General features: G+C 42.1%; 1 protein-coding gene across 1 annotated transcript in view; it reads left to right on the top strand.

Annotated features, from left to right (window-relative positions):
- The first annotated feature begins 2,593 nt into the window (after positions 1-2,593).
- Positions 2,594-27,630, top strand: part of myo10l3 (myosin X, like 3) — a 44,008-nt gene continuing 18,971 nt past the window's right edge. Inside the window, exons 1-14 of the mRNA XM_028393331.1 lie at positions 2,594-2,858; positions 13,920-14,018; positions 20,477-20,635; positions 21,402-21,589; positions 21,711-21,845; positions 22,023-22,147; positions 22,246-22,259; positions 22,360-22,444; positions 22,601-22,707; positions 22,991-23,120; positions 23,980-24,098; positions 25,756-25,902; positions 26,565-26,665; positions 26,984-27,050. Coding sequence (XP_028249132.1) covers positions 2,838-2,858; positions 13,920-14,018; positions 20,477-20,635; positions 21,402-21,589; positions 21,711-21,845; positions 22,023-22,147; positions 22,246-22,259; positions 22,360-22,444; positions 22,601-22,707; positions 22,991-23,120; positions 23,980-24,098; positions 25,756-25,902; positions 26,565-26,665; positions 26,984-27,050 — 1,497 coding nt within the window. The 5' untranslated portion in view covers positions 2,594-2,837. The remainder of the gene's footprint in view (positions 2,859-13,919; positions 14,019-20,476; positions 20,636-21,401; positions 21,590-21,710; positions 21,846-22,022; positions 22,148-22,245; positions 22,260-22,359; positions 22,445-22,600; positions 22,708-22,990; positions 23,121-23,979; positions 24,099-25,755; positions 25,903-26,564; positions 26,666-26,983; positions 27,051-27,630) is intronic.

Raw genomic sequence — 27,630 nt, 5'->3', positions numbered from 1 at the left:
GATGTTTTGTTCTTCCTCTCTTTGTCCTCACAGGTAGAATGCTGTGCTCGCTCAGCTCTCTGTGAAACAGTTTCACATTCAGGGATCAAATAGGTGACTCACTCAAGGAGCAGTTCTTTCACTATTGTTGTTTAGTCTTGGATAATGTGTAGCTGCTGAGGCTGCTTATTCGATACAATGCTGAATATCCCCAATATAAGCCACCTTGGCTGCTTTCTGTCAGGACCAGCTTTCATTTCTGTTTATATGATTAAGGTCAAATCACCTGGAATATGACGCAGACTGTTCTCTGCACAAAGCTCACTCACAAATCCTGAAACTGGGAGCACGCAGTTTAGATGCTTTGAGGTGAGGTGGGATTAATAATATGAGTCAAATTAAACAGGCTTTCAGTACATGGTCGATGCTTTTATCTGACTGTGAACAGAAGAGAGTGAGAGAGAGGGGCTGGCCAGGAGCTCAACTCCTCAGTCAGTCCAGGAAGTAGATTTGTTTTTAGTAATCCAGAAATAAGTCAACATCTGCATTAGAGTGAGGTATACGGATTCACCTGTACAGCACAGAGAATCAGAGCAGCTGGTGCTCTGTTTTCAACTTTGAATGAAGTGATTCTGAGAATATGAGGTCCCTGTGCTGCCAGTCAAAAGGTCACAGAGTAGTAAACTAGCTTTGGCACTGAGCAGGGATTATTCTGGTTTTACTATGTTAAAGTCCTTACAGGAAAAGTCCAAACAGTGATTGGACTGTTCTGACGAAAGCTTATGTTCCTAACCATATTATTGGGACTTAGTAATACACCACAACAAAGTTTGTCCAATCTCATATCAATAAAAAATGGTTTGTTTTATATTGATACAGATTTGAATTGTTGTAATCCATACACTGATAATATATATATATACACATATAATTTATATATATATAAGAAAGAGAATATAAAAGCAAAATACCCAGAATTCACATCACTGTTTCAAGGACAAACAATGAGGATTTACAAGATTTAGGGATTGTCCTTTGGTCAGTTTTGTACTGAATTAGGCTGTGGCATAATTTCATGTATACTTTACTGGCGAAGTACAGAGTGGAGAGTTTATGGGACAAATTATCTGCTTCTCTGAGGCAGTTTTTGAAAACAAAAACACCATATTTCCAATATAATATATTTCAATTATATTGGCATAAAAACATTGTAGCTAGGTGGTTTGTCTGTGTATGTTGCCCTGTGATGTCTAGGGTGTACCCCGCCTCTCACCCATAGATAGCTGGGATAGGCTCCAGCCCCCTGTGACCCTGCACTACAGGGCAAAGTGATGATTGATGATGGAACACTGTAGCTGAACTTCAAACTTTTACAAAGTCTGAAAATTAAAGGACTACAGAGGACTACAGAAGTAAAACATTTTGTCGTATCACTCTTTTGATGCCACAGTCAGCACTGATTATGTAACACACAATTTCCCCTCTTGCATGACTATTCAATACCGATTAATGTGTGCACTGCTGTCCACAGATCAGGACCGGTGGCTGGTGTTTACTGGCATACGGCTGCAGATTAAAAAGCTTGTGTTTTTCCTCTTGTTCACTGGAATTGATTGTATAAACTTCAAAGCCTACAACTAACAATAATAACGTGTCTCAGTGTAGTTGACAGCCTGCATACAGTGATACATCTCCAACCCTTTGCCACTGTGCTGCATGAAAACACCACACACTGAGATTATATTAGATACTGCCAGAGCTGTGGCACACTCCTTTTGAAAAAAAGGCTTGTATTCAGACTTTGCTTTTTATTTAGCATGTTATTAGCATGTCTGGTGCTAAACTTAAACTTAGAAGTCACAGCTCCCTTTTGTCTGTTTTGTGTTGTAGGTCAGACATTTCTAAGTGTTGTCTGTAGATCTATAAAAGGGTGGTTTGGGCCTTAGGACCCAACTAATATCTATTTTTGGAGATCAGAAAAAAATTAACAGTTTAATTTTCAGTTTTACTTTTGAAATGTAGACAACCGTGCAGGACAAAATAATTGTGAACAAAGAGATTTTGCCTAAAATAAAGTTTATAATAAGAATAATATACATTTTCAGACTGTAGCAGAAAATAACATTAATGAATAGCAACACTGCACGCATGTGTATACACCTTGGGAGAAATCATGTGTGGTGAAAATTAAGTCTCATCTCTGACCTGTGCGCTAACCTTTGCAAATGTTATATATCAGTTTAAGTATTTGTCATAAATACCTGTATTACTAGGAGAAAACCAGACTGACTCACATTACTCACTGAACAGTCAAACTAAAGTACAGCAGGTCTCCACCCTCTGCCTCTTCCTTTTCCTTCTCACTTTATTAGCCCCAGAGGAGGAAGTCTAAACTTCTGATTCTCATCCTCTGTGTGAATACTTATCCAAATGTGCTTATTTTTTCTTAAGAATGCACGTGTTTGTGATGAACAACATGGGGTAAATGTGCAGAAAATGATGGCATATTAGAAACAAAGAGGGCGTATGCTGAGGGGAGGGCTGCGGGCCTGCAGGCTCCTCCCCCCTGCATAATGTGCCGGCTCCATTGAAATGACTGGACAGCAGCAGCAGCGCAGCAGCAGCGCAGCGGAGGCTCAAGACGCGGTTAAGAAAACAACTAGTGTCCGAAAATAGGACTTCAAAATGCCGTGTTTCTGACCGGCAGAGTCCTGATAGAGAGCGGGGGGGAAAAAAGCACTTTTATTTATTTTAAGGAAGCGGATGGAAGTTATTTGGGAATACAGCTTTCTCTCCTCCTCAACTGTGGTACCCTGAACTCAGACTACAAAGAGACGAGAGGTCGGACTCTGGTAGAGATGGATACTTTCTTTTTAGAGGTGAGTTTGTTAACTTTCTCCGCACAGCAATACTTTTTTAAAGCCAGCTTCTTTCTTTGAGTGGGACTCCCTGATTATTTTGGGACCTTCATGGTCTTTGTTTCGCTTCCACTGCGCCGTGTTGGTTTCAGATCGGTTCTTATCACAGTGAAAGCATCGCTTTTTCACACTTTCTCTGCCTTGTATGTGGTCTTTGTGATGCTTTCTGAGCCACACTGTGTCTGAACTGGGCTGGTCCACAGGATGCAGCTGTAAGTGGGAACTTTAACGCCCCAACAAGCCCCATTTAAAAACATCTCCTCAGACAGTCTCACTGAACAGCACTCATATGACACCATTCTTATTTTGTCTTTTTAATTTGTCCCACACCATTCAGCACTAACTGCCTGTAAGTGCTGAGCATGTGCCCATGTAGGGTAGCTGGATGTGTCATCTGCCAGACAGACACCACCTCACACACACACACCTCTGTGTAAGGACTGGCTGCAGGTCTGATTTGTCATCCCCCCCTTTGACTCAGAAGAGGGCACACACCCTCACATAAAGACAGAGAGACAGTGTGTGGGGATCACCTCCTCCCCTCATTCACCTATTGTACCTCTGTTTGGCAGCATCGGCCCTGTCTCAGCTTGTGTGTTTCAGATGTGACTTGCTTCAGCTGCTCTGCACTCTTTTAGGATTAGTGTCAAAGGTTAGAATAACCATATAGCCAACATTTAGATTTACTTTGGGGTAATATTAGACAAGAGGAAAAACAACAGACTGAAATGTAACACAGTTACACAGTAGAAACAAATATAGGATATTCTAGTCATCTCACTCACTCAGATACTTCCTCTCACATTTGTACACTCTTCTGTGAATATATGTATAGTATGTTAAACTGTGGCCTTCAGTGTTCTGTGAATCTGTGTAGCAAACAGATGGAGGTGAGCTGGATTCTGGCTCATAATCTGATTTTATTAGAGTGATGCTGTGCAGAGGATGGTTATCATACCAGCTCAGATTTAAATTTGTGTGTCCTTCATCATTTACAAACCAAAGATTGACTTAAAGCAGGCTCAGTTTTTTTGTGTGTTGATTTCTGTCCTGCAATATGACAAACATTATTAGAATTTACACATAGGATAGGATTATATCATAGTGTCAGGGTGTAATTATTTTATCTTTTATATCAATGCACTGTTTCTGCTGTTGTTTGTGTCACTTTGTTGTATCTGCCGCCATCAGAGTTGTGTCAGTGTGAATGAATGAAGTGTCCTGGTTTTTAGAAGAGCCTCTTGAACTCCATAGAGCAACAGTGTGGATTTAATTAAGCAGGAATTTTGGAAGTGAAGTAAGACAGGGATTAAAGTCAACTCTGTGAAAACAAGTGTAGCAAGATTCATGAGTGTCGGCCTCATTATGTGTCTTTTGCACAGTGCTGACATCAGCACATTGGTGATGTGATTGGCTTTTTTAACCCCTTTTAAAATCTACTGACAGGTGGTGACAGGGTTAGAATTTAGGTACGAGGGTGTGTGCTCAAAGGTTTATCCTGGAAGCTCATCCTGTCCGTCAGCGTGGGCTTGCCTCTCAGGAGCTGGCACCATAAAACCCTTAGTGGCGCTGTCTTTACTCCACACCCTGTCCGTCCTCTGGACACCTGGAATGTATCGGGACGCTACTGTACACCACATATTCCCACATATAGAGTGAGTGTAGCTCTATTTAGGTTTAGATTTATGTCACTTCCTCCGTTTCATCTCGTCGCAGATTGTGAGATCACACACATGCTCAGATATTCTACACCTTTGTGAAACATCCTGTTGTCCAAGTAGAATCCCAGCTATTTTCTAAACTTGGTAATGAATTACTTTAAAGCAGCAGCTGCTACACACTGTAAAGCCACACGAGGACCTTTCCACACCCATTAACTCCTTCCTTCTTTTACACTCCAGATTCCTTCCTCTCAAAGATACTCTGACAGAGGGAATCCCAAATTCCCAGCCCTGACCCCTCAGATTCCGGGTCATGGCCGTCTGTCCCTTCATGCATTGTAGAGCTAGGGTGACAAGGCTTTAGGTTTCACACCATCACCACCGCCCTGCCTGTCACAGGCACACAGTCCCCATCCCTAAAGTGTCCATTGCAGCCGTATGTGCTGTTTATGTCTGGCTCTCTAAAGCCGGAGCCACAGATCGGCATGCTTGGTAAAAATTCTCTGGTGAAACGGGTGAAATGTGAGAAAGGTCAACCTGCCGTAGTCGATGGACTATTTTTCTGGTGTGGCTGCTTTTCTGTCCAGTTGTCACTTCCTCCAGCTGCTGCTTGAAAGAGCTGAGATTACTGCTCTGCACTTCCATGCAAATGGTTGAGAATGGAAGAAGGTCCGGAAGTGAAGTTAGGATGTGAAGGAGGAAGGAAATGTTAAAAATGTATAAAGGGTGCAGCATTCCTTTGCCTCTTTTCTAAACAGCCATCTTTGTAATTAGTGGGTTTTGTGTGCATTATCACATTAAATTAGGGGATTTTCAAACAATGCAGTTGAGAGTCTGAAGTTGTGGTAAATTAACAAGGCTGGCTGTTTATGATCAGCCAGAGGAAGGTATTATTAAGGCGGTGTGTTGTGTGTGTGTCAGCAGAACTCCTGCAGCTTTGGTACAATCTGGAGGTAGTTTAATCTGTCACAAGAGTGCTGAGGCTAATTACCAACAGCTATTGTCTGACCACGCACCAGAAAACATGGATAATCCTTGCTCATAATGACACAGATTGGCAGTGTTAGGGGAGCTGAAATAAGTTTGGAAACCACCGCTTATGTGGAATTTGTTGAGTTTGGATTTTCCATTTTATCACAACAAATCATTTTTGATTCGAAACTGGAATTGCCTGTGAGTGCAGCCTTTTCACCTTTGTAGCTTGTGTTTGCATTTCTTGTCAGTCTATCAGTAACCTGAGCCCTGTCTATCAGTGGGCTGACCAGTGCTGCGATGACCTCCTGCTGACACCATTCTGTTGACTTTACGTTTTATCTGCTACATTGCCAAGCTCTTCAGCCAAACTGTCTGCATTTGTGGCTATAAAAGGTAAATATATATCCATCTCTCAACAGTTTCTTTATTTCATCATCATACTGCAGAACTGAAGCAGGTTTCCTGTCTATTAGTTCATGATGATGGACAAACAATTGCTCTGTGCAGTCTCTTGTGGTCCTGTTTGGTTGTCCACATGGAACCATTTGAATAAATGTTTTTTGAATTACTATCAAAGCGCAATAGACAGTAAATGGAGACAGTTCATCAAGCAGCTTCACACATCTCACAAACCTGCAACTTGTTTTTTTTTTTTTAAACATTATCTTTTAAAGTGGGGCATTTTATGGTACAATACATATAGGATATCCATTATTTTTTTCTGAATTGGGGTCCCCTTCTGCCCACAAAAAGGTACAGGATGTAGCCATTATGCATCCTGTAGCCTGAAGCTGCCTCTAGCTTCAAGTTAGTTCAGCTTAGTCCAGGCTGGTTTTATAAATCAACAGAATCCACATTCTCAAGTTAGACACCTCGGTTCACATGATACAGTTAACAAGACAAAACACTTATCCAACACCCATCCTTCCTTCCCTCCCTGTGTGTGTGTGTGTGTGTGTCTGGGTGTGTCGATCTCTAAAGTAAATAACATTAGAGCACTTGGGGCAGATCACTGATGTTTCCCATGTCATTACTGATGAAGAACATCCAACTGTGAATTTAAAGATTTAAAGTAACATGACAAATTCATGCAGTCATGTAGATATGCACATGTGTCAGTGCTATACAAGATTCCACTTAAAAATGTAGCTTAGCATAAAGATGGAAAAGCTTGAATTTTCATGTCTTGTCTCAGCTTTGCATGTACTGCAATGGCAATGATATCGGTCTTCTCAATCTCAACATTTCATAGTGACATCATGTTTCATCATGTTGTCTCTCTTTTATCACTGTGATTCAGAATGATAGGTTGTTCATACTGGAGGCTGACTGAACGTCTCTGTGGGCTGCTCACGTTACTGGTGCAGTATCCATGCTTAGTTTTAAGTGTCAGGTATGTTGACCTCACATGACACTTTCTCCAGCAGGTGGAGTCTAATCCAGATACAGATCAGTCTTTCCAGATTTGTGTGCAGAGAAAATTAAAAATCTCCTCTCACACCCTGTTTGTTGTCCTTCACTGTGCCTGACCCACCTGACAGGCAATGCGAGTTGGTAATGAGTGTTGCGCAAATCCTCTAAGTTCAGAGCTCTGGCCCGGCAGCTTAATAACAGCCAACCTGTGATTACTGCTCCCGGCCCAGATGTTGACTTTCCTTTTTTAGTCCCCTGTGATTACAGAGGCAGCCTATTATGGGATGGAGCATGTGTGTCTCTAACATACACTATCATATGAGTTTAGGTTAAACACATGGGAAAATAGCCTTAGGTGAAGAAAAGCTTTAAAACACTGTAGAATTGTTGACTTTTCTAATGTGATTACTGGTAGATTTGTAATTTCAGAGCTGATTGCCTGGGTAAACACCCAGCAGGGTTTATGTACACATCCCACCCTGCATGAGCTTCATGCATGGGCTACCTAGAGCAACCTACACAGCATGGCACAAGCTGCAGTCATGACATGTTAGCTTTCCCATCCATTGTTGGTGTTTTATTAGACTTAAGTGTGTGTGTGTGTGGTTAGGACCTGAGGCTGTTTGTAGGATGGGTTGCACAACATTTTTAAGACTCTATGCTCAGAGTATGTTTATCCCTCTCACTTGAGCACAATACATCATCCTCAGCTTTAGTATAAAAGCACAGTCCACATTCTCAGGGCAAAGGGGAGACAGAGCGGTTCTATTGTGTTAGTCTGAATCTGGGCTTCACTGTCTGCATGGTTTGAACTTTCAAATACTTGACATAACCTCACGCAGCGGGTTTCAAATTGTTTTGACCGCAGTCAATAATCAGCAGAAGACTGGAAAGTCTCCAACAATGAATGTGGGACAGCATGAGGTACAAGTGAATGTCAAAGCCAGTGTAACGGGAGCCTGGTCACCTTGTGATTTGTCCACTGACCCTCCCTGTCCACCACCCCGTGGGCAGTGCCCCAGATGTCTCATGCAGTCAAACATCCAAAGTCTCTGACAGTCCTGACTGAGCAGCATTCCTAAGATATCTGCAGGATTCCTCCGGTGTGACCCCATAACAGACAAATGAGTGCATGAAGGGCTAGAAATATAGGCGCTGGACAGTAAGAGGGCGGGCAGGTGGCTTTGTAGATATTTTAAGTCATGTAGCTTTGCTCAAAATCCAATCAAACGTGCAGTAATCACATCATCCGTTGCCCGTTTGCCTGTGTCTGCAACCTACTCTGCTGTTATAAAAGTGTCATAACCTTCGTTTTTACACTTTGATCAGTCTAGAACAGTAGTGGAATGAAAATATGTTCACACAGGATAATGATGTAAAACAGGACCCTGTGCCAGCAGTCTTGTCACTGAGAGTCAAGTGTGCCTCTTCTTTCTTTTGTGCTCTTGAAGATAGAAATTTGTTATGCAAATTCTCTTCAATACACTCATTAGCAACACAGTAGATTAGCTCTGTCAGATGATGATGATGGGGGGGGGTTCTAACCACCCCCCATTTTCAGTCTTTGTGTCTGTTGACACACATAAACACACTCACATGATCCTGCACAAACACTCAGACTTGTTAGATTGCTATTGTGCCTTCTTTTATTCCGTTTCATCAGATGATGAAATGGCTTAAATTACAGTAGCTAGCTGCACTGAATAGCTTTGATTTCCATTGATGTATTGCACAGTATAATTTATAAGCTACAACTCTCAGCCCTCCTCTGTTAACAAGACAGTTTTTGAATATTAAAATGATGCCTGACATCACTGAGCCACTGAGCTGCTTGTCAGTGTTTAACAGATAGACTGCTGCCTCCAGGCCAAGCTGTTTATAGCTTCCTCTGCGGGGGGTTAAGGCTGTTCCTCTGAATCAAGAACAATTGCTGATTTCGCCCTGGACCCCCCTCCAACACAGACAGGGGAAACCCCACTCCCTTAGGGACTCCTCCTCTTCCATTAGCTAATTTCTGATCAGCTGCTCTCTCCATCATTAATTCATACGTCTTCCAGCACAGATGCTAGAGGTTGCCTTTAATCATCAGATTTCTCCCCTCGGTCATGCACCCTGAACTCCCCGCCTGCACCCCATGCTGGCTGCTACAGCAGGCAGAGAAACAAAGAAACAAGAAACAAGAAACAATGTAAATGTGACAGAAGGAGGTGCATGTTTACTAAATCACAGTTAGTTTGTCTTTACATTTGCTTTACAGTGTGACATGAACTTGATGATAGTGGGCCTAATGGTTAGCAGAGAGCTGTAGGGATGAAGAAGGAACACTTTTCTTTTCCTCAGCAGTCACTTCTGAAGGGAACAATGGGGATGTTCAGCAGAACACCAGGAACCTTTTCTTTAAAATGTACACAAGAAATATTTCGAAGGTTGTATCCAGCAGATGTTTTTCTGTTTTTAGGATGCACAGCATCTGACCTCCTGGAAATCTTGTGGCCAAAGACCCAGAGGGACCATTGCCCAGATTACCCTCTCTGCCACAGCTAGCCTCCTTGTTTAATCTCACAAACCACTTGGCAGACTAGTCCTCATTCCACTCTCTCTGCAATCAGGAGATACAGTTACAGTCCCAGAATTTGGCTATGCTACTTTTTCTGAGGGACAAACGAGCATAGCGACAAACAAGCATAGCAGTAAACATCTCTGTTAAGAGTTAAACCCTTAAAACAGCTTCAGATTTATTTTGACTTGCTAGAATAGCAGCCCATCATCACCATGAATAAAAAGTAATATGACATTCAAATTTCCACGTCCACTGTTTGGATTGTATTAAAATGAAAGATTTTTGTGTTTGTTGTGTGACCAGTTGATTGGTTCTTGTACCCCCAGTACGGGGGCTTCTACTCAGCAAAATGTACATATAAAGAAGAATGATATTTTTGGTGTGCGTTTGAATGGCATCATTTATACCACAGACTTTTTTTTATTATGAAGACATACAATAGCGACATTCAAGTGTCAATATGCTGCTTTGCCTTATTAAATGCAGGCCATCCATTCAATGCTTTGGACTGCACATCTGTCTGCACAGTGTGCTGACTCGGCCTTATGGTCCTCTATTGTTATGGTAATGATGTTTTGGTATTTGAGGTGTAAATGAAGGGCTGGACCACGACCCTGTGCATGAAAACACGTTGTTTTGTTGCACATCTGCTTATAAATGCTGGTCAGTGAGAGTTTGTACCGATTCCAGACAAATAACTGTTTAATATGAATGAACCAGCAGGGAAATGTGAGGTGGAGCAGTGAAAGCAGCAACAGATAGAGTTACTTTTGGGCAAATTTGTTGCTGCTGGATACTTTCCTGTGTTCCCGTGTAACAAATGATCTGCTTGTCAGGAATCCAGCTGGATGTACTCGGGCATCAGTCCTACCTGCGGCACCAACAGATGATCGCTGGTGTCTGCTGGGCAGACATTCATTCACCACTCCTTAAAAACAAACTTTATGATCCAAGAAAATAGTTTATCAAAAGTAATTGTTCAGCCGTGTCCAAGTCAGGCTGAGCTGATTAGCTTACTTTTGTTCGGGCTGATGCGATCACCTGATACTGGCTGCACTCATGCCATGCTGGAGGGCAGAAAAAGAGCCATGGCACCTCGTACTGTGTATGCCCTTAAATATTTAAGGGGCATTCATTAGCAAATCTCTGAGCTGCATGTCATTATACAAGCTCCTGTAACTTAAGCCTTTACTGCTGGGATCACATCATTCAGCTCGAGTGGTTTCCGTGTCAGAAAGCATGATGGGACGCCAGCGTGTGCAGCCTGTTTTGGTGGCTCCGATTTCCATTGTCAGCTGGTTCTGCCTCAGCAGTGTTACACACACGCTCATTGACATGCAGCATTAAGAATTTGAAATTAGCTTTAGCTGGAAATGTCATGGCAGCCAACAGAGCTATTAAAACATCTGGTAACCAGAGGAGCAGTGTGTGGAGTTAACTGACACCTAATAATTAAACCCAGAGATCACTGGGTTTTCATTAGTACATTTTTCCGGTTTCACCGGGTTAGAATGGTTAAGTGTGCTGCAGCAGGTAATTCATTTCAGGGGGACTTAACACAAGTTGATATCCATGCTCCTTTGTGTTCCAGCTGGCCTTTGTTTGGGATATTTCCGCCTGGTTAACTTCTGAGCCGTCACTCAGAGGTGGTTGCTTTTGTCCTGACTTAGTGGCAGAGCTCCTGAGCATGGCGGGGATGAGGGGGAGGAGTTTTAGTTTGGACCATCTGTTGCAGAGGCAGTTCATCTTGACTTTATGCCCTCTGGCTTCAGACTCTTAAGACGCACACAGAGACGCACATACAAAGATGCAAACAAACAGGCATGTGTGCAATAGGGTTAGAGCAGTCTTATACAGTATTGTTTCCACTAGATTAGAGTGGCGTCTGCACAGACACTGGTAAATTACGACAACCCAGCATTAGTCTTTATGGGCCAGCTTTTGGTTTACCATACAGCGTTGATTCATTCATTGAAGTTTTATGTGAATTCTGCTGTTTTAAAAATATATAGTGTGTGTGCAATGAGCATGCTGTTTAGAGGTTTTTATTAGATGGTGAGTAAGCATCTTTTTTCATGAGGAACTTGTTCAAATGAGTGGAAAACCTCTGAAACGCTGACTCAGCAGCTCAACTATTCAAGACTTGGAAAATCTTCCTTCAGAATTTGCATCACTGAAATTTCTTTATTGAAGCAAAACCAGAGGAGGTGTGGAAAATTACAGTATTATGAGCCAACCCAGTGCTCTTACCCGCTGTCTCATGTATCTACTGTACATATTATTATAGCATACGCCTGATTCTTCTAGCTGTGCTCCATAAGCTGTACCTTTACACTCATGAGTACAAAGAACCTCTTTAAGATGAAGAGCGGCAGCAGTATTCTGCTGAGTTCAGACCACTGTTACATAACGCCAACTGATCTTCTTAAAATCTATAGAGTAAACATCATTAATCTCTGCACGTGAAGCAGATTTTCCCAGCTTGGCTGTGCGTGCCTGGCTGGTACCAGGCAGATACAGTCGGTCACTGGTATGTACCAGTCCTCTCATGTAAAACCGTTTTAATGTGTGCCACGTGTTGCAGAGTACCTCTAGTTATATTTGTGTCCTGATGTTTCTGTTTGTCTGCCTATTTCCAGACAATAGGAGGCGGGACATTATCAGCTGCCTGCACCCTTCCTCTTTCCCTTCTCCTCCCGCCAGCCTCCTCCTAATTTACACGACCCCCTTTATCCCACTCACTGCTGTCCCCGGTGGTTTGAGGGCCACATTTAGCTGTGCTCCATTAGCCGACTGAAGGAAGAAAAAAAATCCCTGATGATGGACATGGGTTTTTTAGACTGGCTGACGCTTTGAGCAAAAAGATCAGAGAACATTCATCACTCTGAGCAAGTCATTTATTGAACTCTATAAAGAAATCATTCTTTATTGAATCTTTCAACATTTCATACCAATAGATATTAAACAAAAGGATCTTGATCTTTGTGCTGAACCTGGTGGCACAAACACATTTGTGCACCAGGGATGAGAGTGTGTGTGTGTGCACACGTGGCAGCCTGTTGTTAATAGTTAATGAGGATTGATGTCTGGGAGTGGTGACCTTGTATAAGGTTTCCTAGTGGAATCCATGCATATTGATCTCTTTGGTTTTTATGCTCTGTTGCACCCACAATTTGCTTATGCTCCATGCTTGCCTGACCACCTCAGTGGTGACACTTGTGATGATTAATGGTGTTTAGTTGGTCCTATAAAAATGCAATTTCACAAAAATGCTTTATTTTTAATAAAATAAATAAAAGTTGTAAATTAAACTTTGAAGGTAGGCTAGATTTATGCTGAATTTACTGATTGATATGTCTGCTGAAGAGCAAAAGTGATGAATCAGCTCTGCAAATAGATTTTTGCTCCTTTGTGAGTGTTCCTCCATGTTTTTGTTCAGCTCTTTGACATCTTAGCTTCTAATTCAGTCACTCAGCAATTGGTCTCACCACATTGTGACCTTCATAAGCGCTTTTTAACGTCTAGATAATATGTTTTTGGGTAGCATTGGACTTGACTGATTTGTTGTGTGTTGAAGTGCATTTAAAATGTGCTAATTTCAGTGTCAAATGTTCTTCAGAATCCCTCTTAAAAGTCCAAAGGTCAGCTGTCGGATATGTTCGGGCTGCACAGACGCTTTCTCATCCCTAAACACAGCCTATTGTATGAATGTACCTCCAGCACTGTAAGGAAATGACAGTTCATCTGAGCAATCAGCCTCAGATTCCTGTTATTACTCTCAGTTACTGAGCTGCTAACAAACATGTCTGAGGTCAGAGACTCCACATGGATACACAAACACAGGAGATCAGACCACCCAGATCAGCACTGGTGTTAATGTCTGTCTGGAACCAGGATCTGATCATTGGGATAATGGCAAGAAGTGTGTTGTGGTTTGCAGGACTGAAATACAGACGAGACGAAAGTGTGAGGGGCAGAAAGCATTTGTATTGATTGATTTGCTAAAGTGGCAAAAGCTCATTCTGGGCCATGATCTTCTGTTTTATGGAGTAAAGGAGCCAGTCAATGTTACTGAGTGTGTATGACTATGTGTGGTAGTTGAAACTCAGCACGCAGGCAGCCTGGCAAACGACAATTCTCCTCTAAAAGGCAGAGGCTATGTGGCACATGGCAGGAGAAGAGGAGAAGAAGGAAAAAGACAGTGAGAGAAGAAAACCAGAGGCTGTAATTGTACCTCTTCCCCCGGCCTTTCATATTATGTAAATGACCAGTATATTAGTCTACTGGTCACATAAGCAAGTGTAGATGTTTGCTTGTAATGCAAATGTGCACCACTTCTCTGTGAAACAAATGATTCCGGTATGAGCCCTGTGTCCAGATGCTGAGGATGTTGTGCTGGCTTTTGTGTTGCAGGGGGCCCGTGTCTGGCTGAGACACAAAGAGCAGCTCCTCCCCTCCACCGTCAGCTCCTCTGATGATTCCTGTCTGGTGCTCACCACTGACTATGGGAAGGTAAGATGACTTCTTTTTCACTAATGTTGCCTCTTGATTTCCAAACTTTCCCAGCACCATGAGGTACTTCTCATAGATTCAGTGTTTGCAAGGACACCCTAAAAGCATCAACGCAAACTCCTGTTAACCTACAATCAAAAGGCCCATTGTGAGAGAACTAATTGTTTGCACACATGTGTTGCATCTGAGGGGTCTGCAGTGGGATCAACACCTTTTGTAAAAAAGCAAGAATGACAGGAATGGAGCTCTTGTGACAAGTCATTGGCCTGAGCTTATCTGTTTGGCAGCGAATGGTGGTCTTTGTGTCTGGAGGAAATCCTGTCAGAGACAGACAGAGAGAGAGAGAGAGAGAGAGAGAGAGAGAGAGCTACTGATAGTATAATTTCTTGTTTAGATATCCATATACTGCATCACAGACTGAAAACAGTTGGTCTTATCTTGTGGTATGCCTAATAAACCCTGTGCACCAGTCCATAGACTGTATATAAAGATGGACAATAGTCATAGGTTTCCCTATTGAGCACTTTTTATACTCAGTGTTTTTTTTTTTTGTCTGTCAAAACATGTGGATTCACTGACTTTTAAAGCCAACGGGAACTGTTACTCAGCCTGTTTGTTTTGTGGAGGACCTGTTCATGTCACACTAGACCCGCACATGCTGATCTGCAGACCTACTGTGCACCTTGCTTGTATATATTGACAACACTGATTTTAGCTTTGCATGCACGCTGTCATCCTCCCCCAAATTGGATGCCAAATATCATTAACATCTTACTCCACAACGGGACTCTCTGATTGAACCTAACAAAGTCTTCAGCTGACATCTCTTTATGAATCCTCATAAAGGAATGATGACCGGCCATGTGAGTGCTGAGTGCAGAGTGGGGCAATAACAAGAATCGGACTCTGAACACTGGATACACTCCCATCCATATCAGCTCTTCTTTCAGGAAGAAATTCATGACTTTTCTCAGTGCACTGCACAGAGCACACTTTTTTAGCTCTGCAGTCAGACTACACCACAATGGGTGGTGGTGTTGAACAGATTTTTCCTTTCTCTCATCTGGGAAGCAGCACAGGCAGAACCCTAGATCATGACTGCACCATCAATAATCTGTATTCCCATCTATTATGTGTTATCTGTAGATCTCACCCTGCTGGCCATCTGCACCACAAGTGAGTGATCACATGAATAAGAAATTTCACAGTAGCTCATCCACAGTGTGTGTGACTGTGTGTGTGTTTGTGTAGTGTGCTGAAAAAAGGAACTTCTTGCAGGGTGGCGTGTTGCAGCAGCAGAGTCATGAGGGGAAACATTATGAACTCACCCATGTGCCCTTTTTGTATGTTCCGTGATGCTTCTGTGGTCAGTGGTGGGGATGCTTGCAGAGTGAGGAGTCGACCATGTTGTCAAGGGGGCAGGGATGACTCTGACTGATGAAATATGACAGGGCTGCAGCTCTGAGTCTAAAAACATTTCGCCACCCTCAGTGGGAGTTAAAAAAATAACATTAGGGTAATGTGCTGGCATGTTTTTCTAGTGACTAGGAGTTGGAACTCTTTGTTGCAGCTGAAGCTGCTGAACTGTCTCATATGATCTTGACATGTGAGCTCAGGATGTTGGTTATCGGGCCAGGCATATGGGTGACTCCTCTCTTTCCAAGTCTAAAGACTCTGCAGCCAGAATGACAGGAATGTGAGACTGAGGAACAGACCGTCTCCACCTCAAGGATCCCTGGCTGACCTTATGTGATCCCCCATTCCTGGACAACATATCTTCTGAGCTTTATCGGCATTTCCTGATCCAGTCACCATCTTTTATTTAACCCTGCTTGTCTTTCTTGCAGAGGGTATTATGTGCATGTATGTGTCTCCGAGTCTGCCTGTTTCTTTCATTGATGCACCGTGTCTAAAAGCTTATGATAAATGAATCTTGGCGGCATTTTCCACTTGCACCATTATCCATTGCTTCAGTGCTCACAGTAAAGTACAGGCCTAAGCCTGAGTGCACAGTGAGACTCTATAGCAGAGTCAGCGGCTGACCTGGCTCCTGTCACGTTAACAGTCATATCAGCCTTCATCGGTGTGTGTATGAGTGCATGTATCTGTGTGCGTGTGTGTGTATTTTATGGCCAGATGGTACCAGCTGGATTAACAGTTTGAGAGTTGTCCCCAGAGGGGTAAAAGAAAATCAGGAAGAGGATCTGTCACCTGAACCAAATACTTACTGCGAGTGATGTCATCTTTCTTACTGAACAATAGGTTGATGTTAAACACCTAACCAGTGTCTGGTAACCTAAGATGATCCTAAGCAGTGAAAACAACAATCATATAATTATATTATTGTACTATTTTTATGAATTTATGTGTTATTGAGCTTTATTTAAGCCAAAAAAATCACTGATAAATCAACAAGGGTCATGTTAATCAATAGTAAAATGGTTAGTTGCAGCCCTAAAGTCATGGTAAGGATATCCAATAAATAAATAAACTTGAATGCATTTTCCTTGTCGTAATGAATAAAAAAAAATAATGAACTGAATAAAAAATCTATATCAACAAATTATCCTTATCCCATAAGCAAGAAAAGAAATCAGAGTGAATCCTGAAGCTGTCCACAGCCTGCAGACATACAGTCTCTGTGGTTTAAAATAGGTCATTGATGGCCCCTCAGCCTTTTCTGTATAATTAGTCAATGGAGCCATTATGAGGTCTTTTATGTGTGAGTGACAGGCATTCATGATTGAGCTCGCAGGAATAACACAATCACACATACATTACTGTTAGCAAGTTTGTGTGGTGAACAACATGTTGATTTGCTTTATGGGAACATCACCATGAGTATTTGGATTTTTTTCATGGACATTATAAAGATTTGTTATGTTTTTCTGTTATTTTTTTCTGCCTTCTCATTCTCCCTTTTTTCCTGGTTCTGGGTGGGATCCCCCAGCAGCAGATGGACTCACTGTAAGACAGAGGGAGTCAGACAGACTTAAATAAAAAGAGGGAGGACGATAAACAACAAGACTGTGTTTGTATCCACAACTCTGTGATTTCTGTCTGTCCACGTGTGACTCTTAAAGGCCTGAATGTATCAGACACTGCAACATAAGACCTCTGAGGCACAGAGTGTGCACAGACTCCACCTCCATGTGAATATTCAGTGGAGCTGGTTGAACAAAGCACGGCAGCAGCAGGGTGTGGTTCAGAGGAAACAAAAGAACTTTACAATTTGATTCATGGCTTACCTAACATTATGCTGCAAATTAGATCCATTTTCAAATTACCTTAATGATTTTTTTGTGACACACTACAGATAGACACTGTCCGTCCATGTGGCCAACAGCATAGCTTGCTAGTGTCAACACCAGGCTCCATTTGGACAGGATTGATTTATAGTGTGAAGGACTAATCAATCATGAATCACATGCTGTTGTAGGTGGCATGTCATTACATCACTCAGGTCATTAACATTGCTAAAGCTGTGTGGCAGAAACATTGTGATAATTGTTGAAAGGCTTCTGGGCACTGACGGCCAGGAGGAGATCTTGTCATGACATGAATTCTGTGCTCAAATTCACAGATCTAAAGGTGATTTCACATGTTTATCCGTTTCTTGTTGCATGGCTGATTGTAACAGTGGACACAACAGATCATTAGTGCACATCATAGAGACTTAGGCGTTGTAAATGTACTGTATGTCTGGGTAGTGTTAAGTTATCTTTCCATCCCATCCACAGCTTCAGTGATGATTTAGAAATGATTGAAATGATTTGGAAACAAACTTATAAGGAGATGGGTAGATATCAGCCAATGTTTAGTGACTTAGATCACAGGAATGTAACCAACATTGAAACCAAGACCACAGTGGAGTCAGAGGAATGTGAAACCCCTTTGGTTACTGAGTATCTCTGATGTTTTGGGCATGAAAAAGTCCCCTCAGGCATGCTCAGTAAGCTTTCATAATGTACAAAGAGACAAACACCAGTGAGCACATACAAACAGATGGTGTTATATTTTTGTGAGTGGTGCATTGTGTGTTTGTTTTCTTCCTTTGAAACTTGAGGTGATAATATTGAGAGTGTAATCCTGTTCTGCGGCTGCTGGTTTGTTAACCTGTATTAACGCGGTGCCACTTTGAACTTGTGCTGCGGGGAATGTAAAGAATGCTAACACAAGCAGGGGATGTACTGTGGTTCTCTGCGGTTTGTTTGAAGGGGTGTTTGACATGAAGTCTTGTCTTTACTGTCAACACAAAGTGAAATCGGATCAAGAAGGTGGCTGTTTTACAGAATATCAGTACACTTCAGTTGTTCTGAATAATTATCAAATGCAGGTTTTATTTTAAGGCCAAGGTAGTAGATATGACTATTGTGATTGAATGCTGACAAAGGATGTAAAGTAGTCAAAAGCCTGTTTTTATTAGTCGCTGAGGCCCTCAGAGTGAATCTGGAGGAGAGGTTGGTGTTAAAAGCCAAATGTTTTAGGACATCTGGACACAAATCTGCAACCTCCCGCTCGATGAATGACATCACCACATGTGCTGCTTTTCCTCCCGGAGGCCTTCATCCTTTTACAAACCTTATTACCACAAAAACATACAGCAACCCACTGATGACTGATTTGTTATTGTGCTTTTGTTTCAGCATACACCCATTTATCTAATGGCCGTCTGAAATGGACATGGCTCCCAGATAAGAGACATAAATCATGTGGGCATATTTACACAGATTCTTTTTAGTTAGTGCATTAGATAAACATACAGAAACTGCACACATGACTTAATGATAGTTTAAAACATTCAGACTTACAGGAACGCAGCTCTGGTCAGACCTTTGCAGTTCGAGAAGATTTGTGAATAATTTTGGCACTTAGTGCAGGGAGTGTCTTTTGATTTGACAACAGAGGCAATCTTAAGGATTTCTTATGAATCCACAGATATTTCATCACCATCTGCGGTTCCACACAGCTGTAATGGGCGATTAATGCTTTTTAGCTCATTGTTTGTACACCACACAACAAGCATTTGAAACTCACCACTCCCAAAAAAATGTTTTAATCCTTCCAAGCTCCAAATCTATGTGAATATATTGTTTTAGAATGAAATTATAAAAGAAGAATGGTCCCTGTCTGGATACAAAGTTTATCACAGTTTTAAATAATAAAATACAAGAATCCCTCCAAAACATAAATTGGAATCGGTGATTTGATTCTTTATGGAAAAGTATCACAACAGAAAAGGACACATACAGTGACCGATAAGACCCAATCCAGAACCAGAAGTGGGTGTTTATGTTTCTGAAAGCTATCTACCTGATCTGACTGCTAAGTAATATACATTGGGTTAGCGGGGTTTCAAAATATCAAAGTATCAGGCCTCCTAAATGCTGGAGAAGAGCAGCCTGTGTAGTAAAGAAGAATAAAGAGCTAATGACAAAGTCAGCATTGGATTTTTATCACATCTGCTGGTCAGAGTCGGTTCAGCTGCCCTCAAGTGTCTGAAAATGTTTGTATAGTTCCTTTTAATCTCTACACAGCACTTCAGTGCAGTCCATTACAGAACATGCATGTTTAAAGAATCTTCACTAAATCTTCCTCTGACCCATCAACAGCTTACTGTCTGTGCTAACTCAGCATTTCACTGAAACACAATGTCTGTTCCCAACTGGGACACACTTGAACACACCAGTAGAGCCAGGACTAATGCACGGGGACGCCACAATCCCAGCCTCTCGTCCACCAGTATTGATCTGCTTCCCATCAAGTGACCATCACGTCGTAGCTTGTCTGTTCTGTCATGTCTAGTTCTGATAGGCAGTGAGTCTTTAATAGCATCTTATGTGCCTCTTCGTAGGACAGTCACATTTGAACTAATGTACTTTGAGAGGTCTAGGCAAAGACTGGTATGCCGGCAGCAGGCACAGACAGGCAGACATCAGAGATCCAATCTGTCATTTCCCACCTCAGTTAGTCCTGCCTGTCACCAGAGCATGCAGTGCAAGCCTGATGTCATGCCAGAAGTGTGATTAACATCTTGATCTTACTTGCCCAACTTCTGAATAAATGTTACTGAAACTCAGATGCAGCTGACTGTTCACAGCCTTTGTTAGCTTTGTCGGTGTAGTTTGCCTTCACTGTATTTAAACAATCAGTCAATCAATCGATTACTTGATCAGCACAATTTATGGTTTATTCTCAGCGCCTCTGCCTCTTGGCCTCTCCACTCCTCAATCAGCACAAAAATGAATGAGCAGTATGTTATTTCAAGGTTTGCCATTATTTTTGTGTACTGCATCAACGGCGTACTACACTGATGATGAGGCAAAATGTGTGATGGTGACTGATCATGAGTGCACTGTTTCAGCATGGATGTCCTGAATTAACAGGGTTCAGATTTCTTATTGATTTACAATAAAATGCATGACTTAAACGTGGATACTGTGTGTGTGTTGTTGCAGGTAATCTATCTACAGAAGGAGGAGCTCAGCAGAGAGACGGTGTTCCCGATGCACCCCAGCAGCATCCACGGGGTGGAGGACATGTCCACGCTGGCAGAGCTGCATGAAGCCGCCATCATGCACAACCTCTTACTGCGCTACCAGAAAGACAACATCTATGTAAGTCTGTGGGCATGTTGACGTGTACCACCATCAGGTCGATGTCAGCTGTGGGAGTGTTGTGTTACTCACAGGTGTATGTGGAAACTTGGGAAGTCATAAACAAACGTAAAAGAAGTGAAAAAAAGCAACACAACAATAAGATACAGTTGAAGTACAGCTGAATTTGAATGAGAAGCAAGCGACCCACATCTCCTCATGACAGGCAAAAAAACATTTAAACTGTTATTTTACCTCACTCTTCACTGCACACACTTGCTGTAAATGTGTTTTCTTTAGGGCTGAGGATAGGTTTATAAAATACACTAGAAACTGGCAGTAATAAAGTGAGAGTATCCATTGAAACAAATATTCCTGGAGTTGTTTGTTTCACTCACAGATTTGCTTTCTCAGTAAATCGCTGAAACTTTATCCAGGCTTTATTAAAATAATCATGGCCCCTCAGACACATGGGAGCTGTGTCTTTGGAAATCCTACCTCCTAATCTCATCTCAGAGGGCTCACCCGCTCTGTGTGCGTGGAATCACAGAATGGTATCATTGTGGAATGATGACCCACAAACACACTTTTGAGAGGCACTTTTTCCCAAAGCGCATTACCCGAGCAGGACCAAAGGATCCTAAAATACTAGCAGCTGAACTGCAAACTAGGTCAGATGCAGTAGTTTAAGAGTATTGCTGTCTACAGGTGCTGTAGGAGTTGCAGCAGTTTTCTTGCGTAACTCACTTTCTTGCTTATTCCGCTTTTTCTTCTTCATTTGATTCAGACCAACATAGGTTCGATTCTGGCAGCGGTGAATCCCTACAAGCAGATAGCAGGCCTGTATGACAGCACTGCAGTCGACCTGTACAGCAAACACCAGATGGGGGAGCTGTCTCCTCACATCTTTGCTGTGGCCAATGAGTGCTACCGCTGCCTGTGGAAGAGACATGACAGCCAATGTGTTCTCATCAGGTGAGGTCCTAACCAAACAGGAGCACACTGTGGATTCTTTAATTTCTTTTTATCTTCGCTTGAGTTTTGCCTCTGAAATGTTGTCTTTAATCTAAGCTTTGTGTTGTGTATTTCCTGTCAGTGGGGAGAGCGGTGCTGGGAAGACAGAGAGCACCAAGCTGCTGCTGAAGTTTCTTTCAGTGATGAGTCAGAACTCAGCCGGTACTCCACTGTCAGAGAGGACCACCAGGGTGGAGCAGGCCCTCGTCCAGAGCAGGTACTGTGCAGAAAGAAGTCAGGAGTCAGCGTTTTTGCATACTTACATACTCAGAATGTATAGTAGCAGTGATGTAGATGAGTACAAGTGATGCTGAATCTGTATTAAGATCAGTCTCTGTAGCAGTGGTGAAAATACAAATACAAGATCATAAGACTGCCCTTTCTCTGTCTGCAGTCCCATCATGGAAGCTTTTGGAAATGCTAAGACTGTATACAACAATAACTCCAGTCGCTTTGGGAAGTTCATTCAGCTCCACTTTTCTCAGAACGGAAACATCCAGGGCGGCTGCATCATCGATTGTATCCTTTATAAATGTACTCATACATAACACATCAGATGTCTGTACTGTGTTGTACACTGTGATGTTTCAATGTTCTCCTTGACCTTCATTTATCAGATTTGCTGGAAAAAGTACGTTTGTGTTGTAATTTTCTGTGTCCAGAGTTGTCAGCAAAATCCATGCAGTTATGAAATCCATGTGAAAGTTTTTCTAACCCAATTTTTTCTCTAGAACCGCGTGGTCCGACAAAATCCTGGGGAGAAAAATTACCACATCTTCTACGCACTTTTAGCAGGGGCAGACAAGGACCACAGAGGTTGGTTTTTAATGTTGTGTAGAAAGGTAATCTTTGTTCATCTAAGATTCATTCCTGGAGGATCTTAAATACCAAAGCCTGTCATAGTTATAAATGAATTAATAGCTTTACAAATTACACATTACATTGTTTTTCTTTCTTTTCTCTGTGCTGCAGACATGTACCTGTTGTCTGAAGGTCCGGAGTCGTATCACTACCTGAGCCAGTCAGGCTGCGTTCAGGACAACAGTCTGGACGACAAGCAGCTCTTCAACAGCGTGATGGTGAGCAGAAAAATACGCTCTCCTGCACAGTGTGTGTTTAACCTCCAGAGGGCGCCATGACCCAAACAACCAAGCCACCACACACACAGTCGGAAAACATGAGCCCTGAGGAAACACTTGATTTCAGTTTGTCATGTTGGGTTTGGAGGCATATTTTAAAGTATGCTTAGAATAAAGTGTTTTATAGCTCCACTGATAAATAAAAAGTATCTGCTGTGGTGACTTTAATAGCATGTTTTCAGATCCTTCATTGTGACCTGTTGTGTAACTTTAACTGTTCTAGGAAGCACTGAAAGTGATGGAGTTCACAGAGGAGGAGATCAGAGACGTGTTCAAGCTGCTGTCTGCCGTCCTCCAGATGGGAAACATTGAATTTATGACAGCTGGCGGAGCTCAGATCACTTCCAAAGGAGGTAAAATGAGGAATTAAGGCAGTAATACATAACAAAACTGCTGTTTGACACTAATGGAAGTGTTACACACACTCCCAGCGTGCACTGCATTACTGGATAGAGACTGCATGCGTTTTATCTCTGTCATCTCTGAACAGTTTCCCTTGGAAGTTTCCTCAAAAGTAATTATGGGTCAAGTAAAAAATGTGAAAGTGAAAATAAATCACAGGCAATCATACGCATGAATGAAAGTCATATTAACTGAAGAAAAGACCTTAAGCATTCCGGTTTCTTTCACTATTAAATATCTTTATTACTTCTTTGACAATTCCTAGAAAATCTTTAGGAAATGATTTGGAAATCACACACTTAGATTAACATGTCACTGAATTGACTTATTCCTTTGGAAAGTATTTATTTAATTGTGATAGCACAGTCTTTTCCAGATATGTTCTCCGTTTGTGCCAAAGTAGCATTTTCAACCTCATGAGCCATGTGGTGAGACTATCATTACTGACAGAAATCCAAACAAGTTTATTTATCCTTTGTCAGAAGAGGAATGTGTATGAGGGATTTGAAGCCCAGGCAGGAAATGAGTGCAGGGTTTCTTATTGAATTGTAGTTAACGAGTTGTTTCTGATGGATTTTATAGTAGAAAATGTTTATTTTCTAAAGCAGACTTCTGATTCACTTCTTCGTCTGACCTGTTTTCCAAAGAACCTCTGAACTACAGCCCAGCCAACAGAGTAGAGTTTCCCACAGACTATAGGATCGCTGTCTATATGTCATGTCTGTTGTTTGACATCAATAGGAGTCACCTGAACTGTCTGTGCACTGTATTAGTTACACTTCAGTGTATGTCTCTGTGTGTGTGTTTCAGTGGTCAGTAATGTCAGCGAGCTGCTCGGACTGGACTCCTTCCAGCTGTCAGAGGTGTTGACCCAGCGCTCCATGATTCTTAGAGGAGAGGAGATCTGCTCCCCTCTCACTGTGGAGCAGGTAACAGCACCATGCAAAGCACTCACACAACTGTCTTATTTAAGATATCAGCACTAAAATACACAGCCAGCCTCTCTTCTCGCTCTCCTGTACTGGTGACAAACACACACACACACACACATACACACAGAGTCTTTTCCAGCGCTCTCCACCACATGTCTCTCCAGATCCCTTGCGTGACTCCCAGCCATTTCCTGCTTTTTGTCTGCCAGATTCCAGGCACAATAAAGCCATCGTGATAGTGATCTGAGTCAAAAGCACAATAGACCCAGTGACTTGGGGGTGAAGTAAGAGTTTTGTCCTCTGGAGGCAGTGCAGCCAGGCACCAAGACATGCTGGTATCATAATTCACTGGTCTGTCTCTCTCTCTCTCTGCTTTTGCACATCTTCATCTGCGTGTGTTATCCTTTTCAACATATGCCACTAGAACAGTCTGACACAGTCCTCCTCAGACTACCAGCCCACTCCTTCTCATATACGTCAGCAAATATGCAAGATGGACCTTTACTTATTATCGCAGGGACACGGAAGCCACAAGAAAGCTTTTCATCACCGGACAAAGAACTTGTGCTGTCACCCTGCTGCTGCTGGTTCTGCCTGGCCTTTGAAGCAACTTGTCTCTTAATAGAGTTCATTATTCCAGTCCTGGAATCAGCAAGAATGACTTCTTCTCACAACGGCCAGGGGTCACTCCCCCTCACGACTGCCTGCTTGCAGTAGTCCCCCCCACCACCACCACCATCCCGCCAAACAAACGGCCATTCTTCTCACCACTGTGACGAAGATCCTGGAACTACCAGCACTCTGTTCACACCCGCTGGTTGCAAGAGGTGACTGGGCATGATGGATTACTGAAAAACCCAGAGGCATTGTTGCCTCCCCTACTCCCTCCCCAAATACAGTACACACTCATGTTTTGTTTTCAATTCAAGCACAATACCTGCAGAGGAAGTGTAGCTGGCAAGCTTGAGCTTTTTATACCCGTACATGGATGAAGTCTGGCTGACCTTAGAGAAAATCATACTTGGCACAGCTGATCACAAGTAGATGATGATTTTCTGGTGTTAAATGAATGTCACAATCATACTTCTTAACTGTCAATCACAGATTTAAGCTGTGGCGGTCAAAAAAACAGTCCAGTAAAATAGCAACAGACTTCCCTGTAATGTAGCAGAGTAAAAGTATAAATTAATATATAGAGAGAGATGCCTCTGCTTCTGTCTGTGTCTCTGAGAAGGCGTCATTTCTTCAACATCTACTCTAGATCAGGCAGTTGTGAAAGCGTGTGCATCTTTTTGAATTTTTGCACACAGCACATCTCGCTTGCAGTGCGTCACTGTTCAGATATGTAGCTGATAAACGACACTGTCTGTTGTGGAAACACACTTTGTCTTCAGTGCAGACAGGCGCTGACATAACACACCTTTGTCTGCAAACCGCTATTTGTTTTATGGACACACTCCGCTCACGAAAGACACACACACACTGACACCATCATGTCAGTGTTTTTAACCTCTTTAACCTCTGTCTGATAAAGCTGATGAAATGTGTGCCATGTGTTGATATATGTTGTGTTTGGGATACGTTTCCATTATTATTTATTATGCCTGGCTTGGTATCCATGGTAACATCTATCTCTTTGTGTCATGATCTGCAGGCAGTGGACTCCCGGGACTCTGTCGCCATGGCGCTTTATTCTCAGTGTTTCTCCTGGATCATAATGAGGATCAATCAGAAGATCAAGGGGAAGGACAACTTCAAGTCCATCGGCATCCTGGACATCTTTGGCTTTGAGAACTTTGAGGTGAAAACTAGTTGAAATATTATTATTGTTTTTTAATTTCCATCAGAGACAGCCATACAACTTTTTTTGGCTTTCATGTATCTAAAAGATATTTTACTTGCATTTATGTTTTATGAATATTAATTTAAACATTCAAATTAAGATAATAAGATTGTGGTGACCATCAGATAGCATTTGTTTTCTTTGGTCAGAGGAAAGCGAGTTTTTGATTCTGATATGAAACTGTTTTCCGAAACAACATATTTTGACTACTTGAAAATTAGCACTTCCAACATTATGAGCACTTATGGCGCTAATTAAAATGGCCATTGATACATGTTATTTGTAAATAAATAAAAGATGAGTCAGACGTGTGTTTTGCTTATTGTTTTTTGCATGATTGAGCTCCATAGTCCTTCTATTGTTTTAATATTATTTCACCAAAGGGTGAAAGTCTCTCTGTGTTTACCTCAGAGTGTCACAGTTGTTTGTACACCACCTCTTTAAAGCCAATCATAGATACGTGCACAGATTGATATTATTTGTATTGTTGTAGAAAAAGGAAAAGAGTTCAATAGAGAGCTGTAGAACAAAGGAAAACATACAATACAAATATTAGGCTTAGTTTTTGTATGTCTTATGTCTACAGAGCTGATGTTACAGGCTGTTCTTTCTTTCTGTAGGTGAACCGGTTTGAACAGTTTAACATCAACTATGCCAACGAGAAACTGCAGGAGTATTTCAACAAACACATCTTCTCGCTGGAGCAGCTGGAGTACAACAGGTCAAAAACTCTTACATGTCCAAACAACATGTTTAAAATAATACTAGATTTGGCATGTGCTGAAGACAGATAGAGCTGGAGGTGGGGGCTGGGCGTCCTCATGACGATGCAGGCAAACTGCCAGACTTTTGGCTCAGTCTCTCCCACAGACAGTTGTTTCGAGCATAATGGGCCAGCAGCCTGGACATGGCTCATTTCATCACATGTTCCTGCAGGATAATACAGCCATTGTGTCTTCCTGGTTGTTGTGTATATATATATATTTATATATATATATATATATATATATATAAGGTGTGTCTGTGTTTGTGCTTACAGGGAGGGGATCCAGTGGGAAGCCATAGACTGGATGGACAACGCAGAGTGTCTGGATCTCATAGAAAAGGTAACAGACAGTCAAACCCTGAGAGAGCAAAGTCATCAGCATGAGCGACCGCTAACCACCAGCCAGAGCGGGCTGCCCCAGACGCCACATTGTGCTTACACTGACTCCCATCTCCCAGTCTATCATTACACAGTCTCATTTTGCGTGTTGTTTGCACAGTAATGTACACCAGTCAGCGGTTGGAGGTATGGCTGAAGCAAAGCATGAAGTCAATTTGTGTTATTTTACCACCGTAGTTATAATAATGCTAAAACAGAGCCTCTACAAAGGTGGGCTTGTGTCTGAAAGAATTCACAAGAAATCACAATGTTGGAAAGTTCAGAGGGAGCAAAAACAATCAATCATGCAATCATTGCATCCCTGCATATACACTTTGATATCTTTTTTATTATATGATTGCTGCTGCATTAGTGTGACTGTAGGAATCTACACATCCTTGCCAAACTCTGTTCCTGCTCACTGAACCTACTCTTTATAAATAAAAGAGAAAATTGAATGAATTACTTTGCAGTTTCCTGGATGTATTGTTGTAATAAAAGCTGCCAGATGTGCCCCAATGGGATTATAACTAGTTCCATCA

The sequence above is a fragment of the Parambassis ranga genome, chromosome 21 (genome assembly GCF_900634625.1).
Source record: "Parambassis ranga chromosome 21, fParRan2.1, whole genome shotgun sequence".
In the NCBI taxonomy this organism is placed as follows: domain Eukaryota; kingdom Metazoa; phylum Chordata; class Actinopteri; family Ambassidae; genus Parambassis; species Parambassis ranga.
This window is presented reverse-complemented; position numbering and strand designations above follow the sequence as displayed.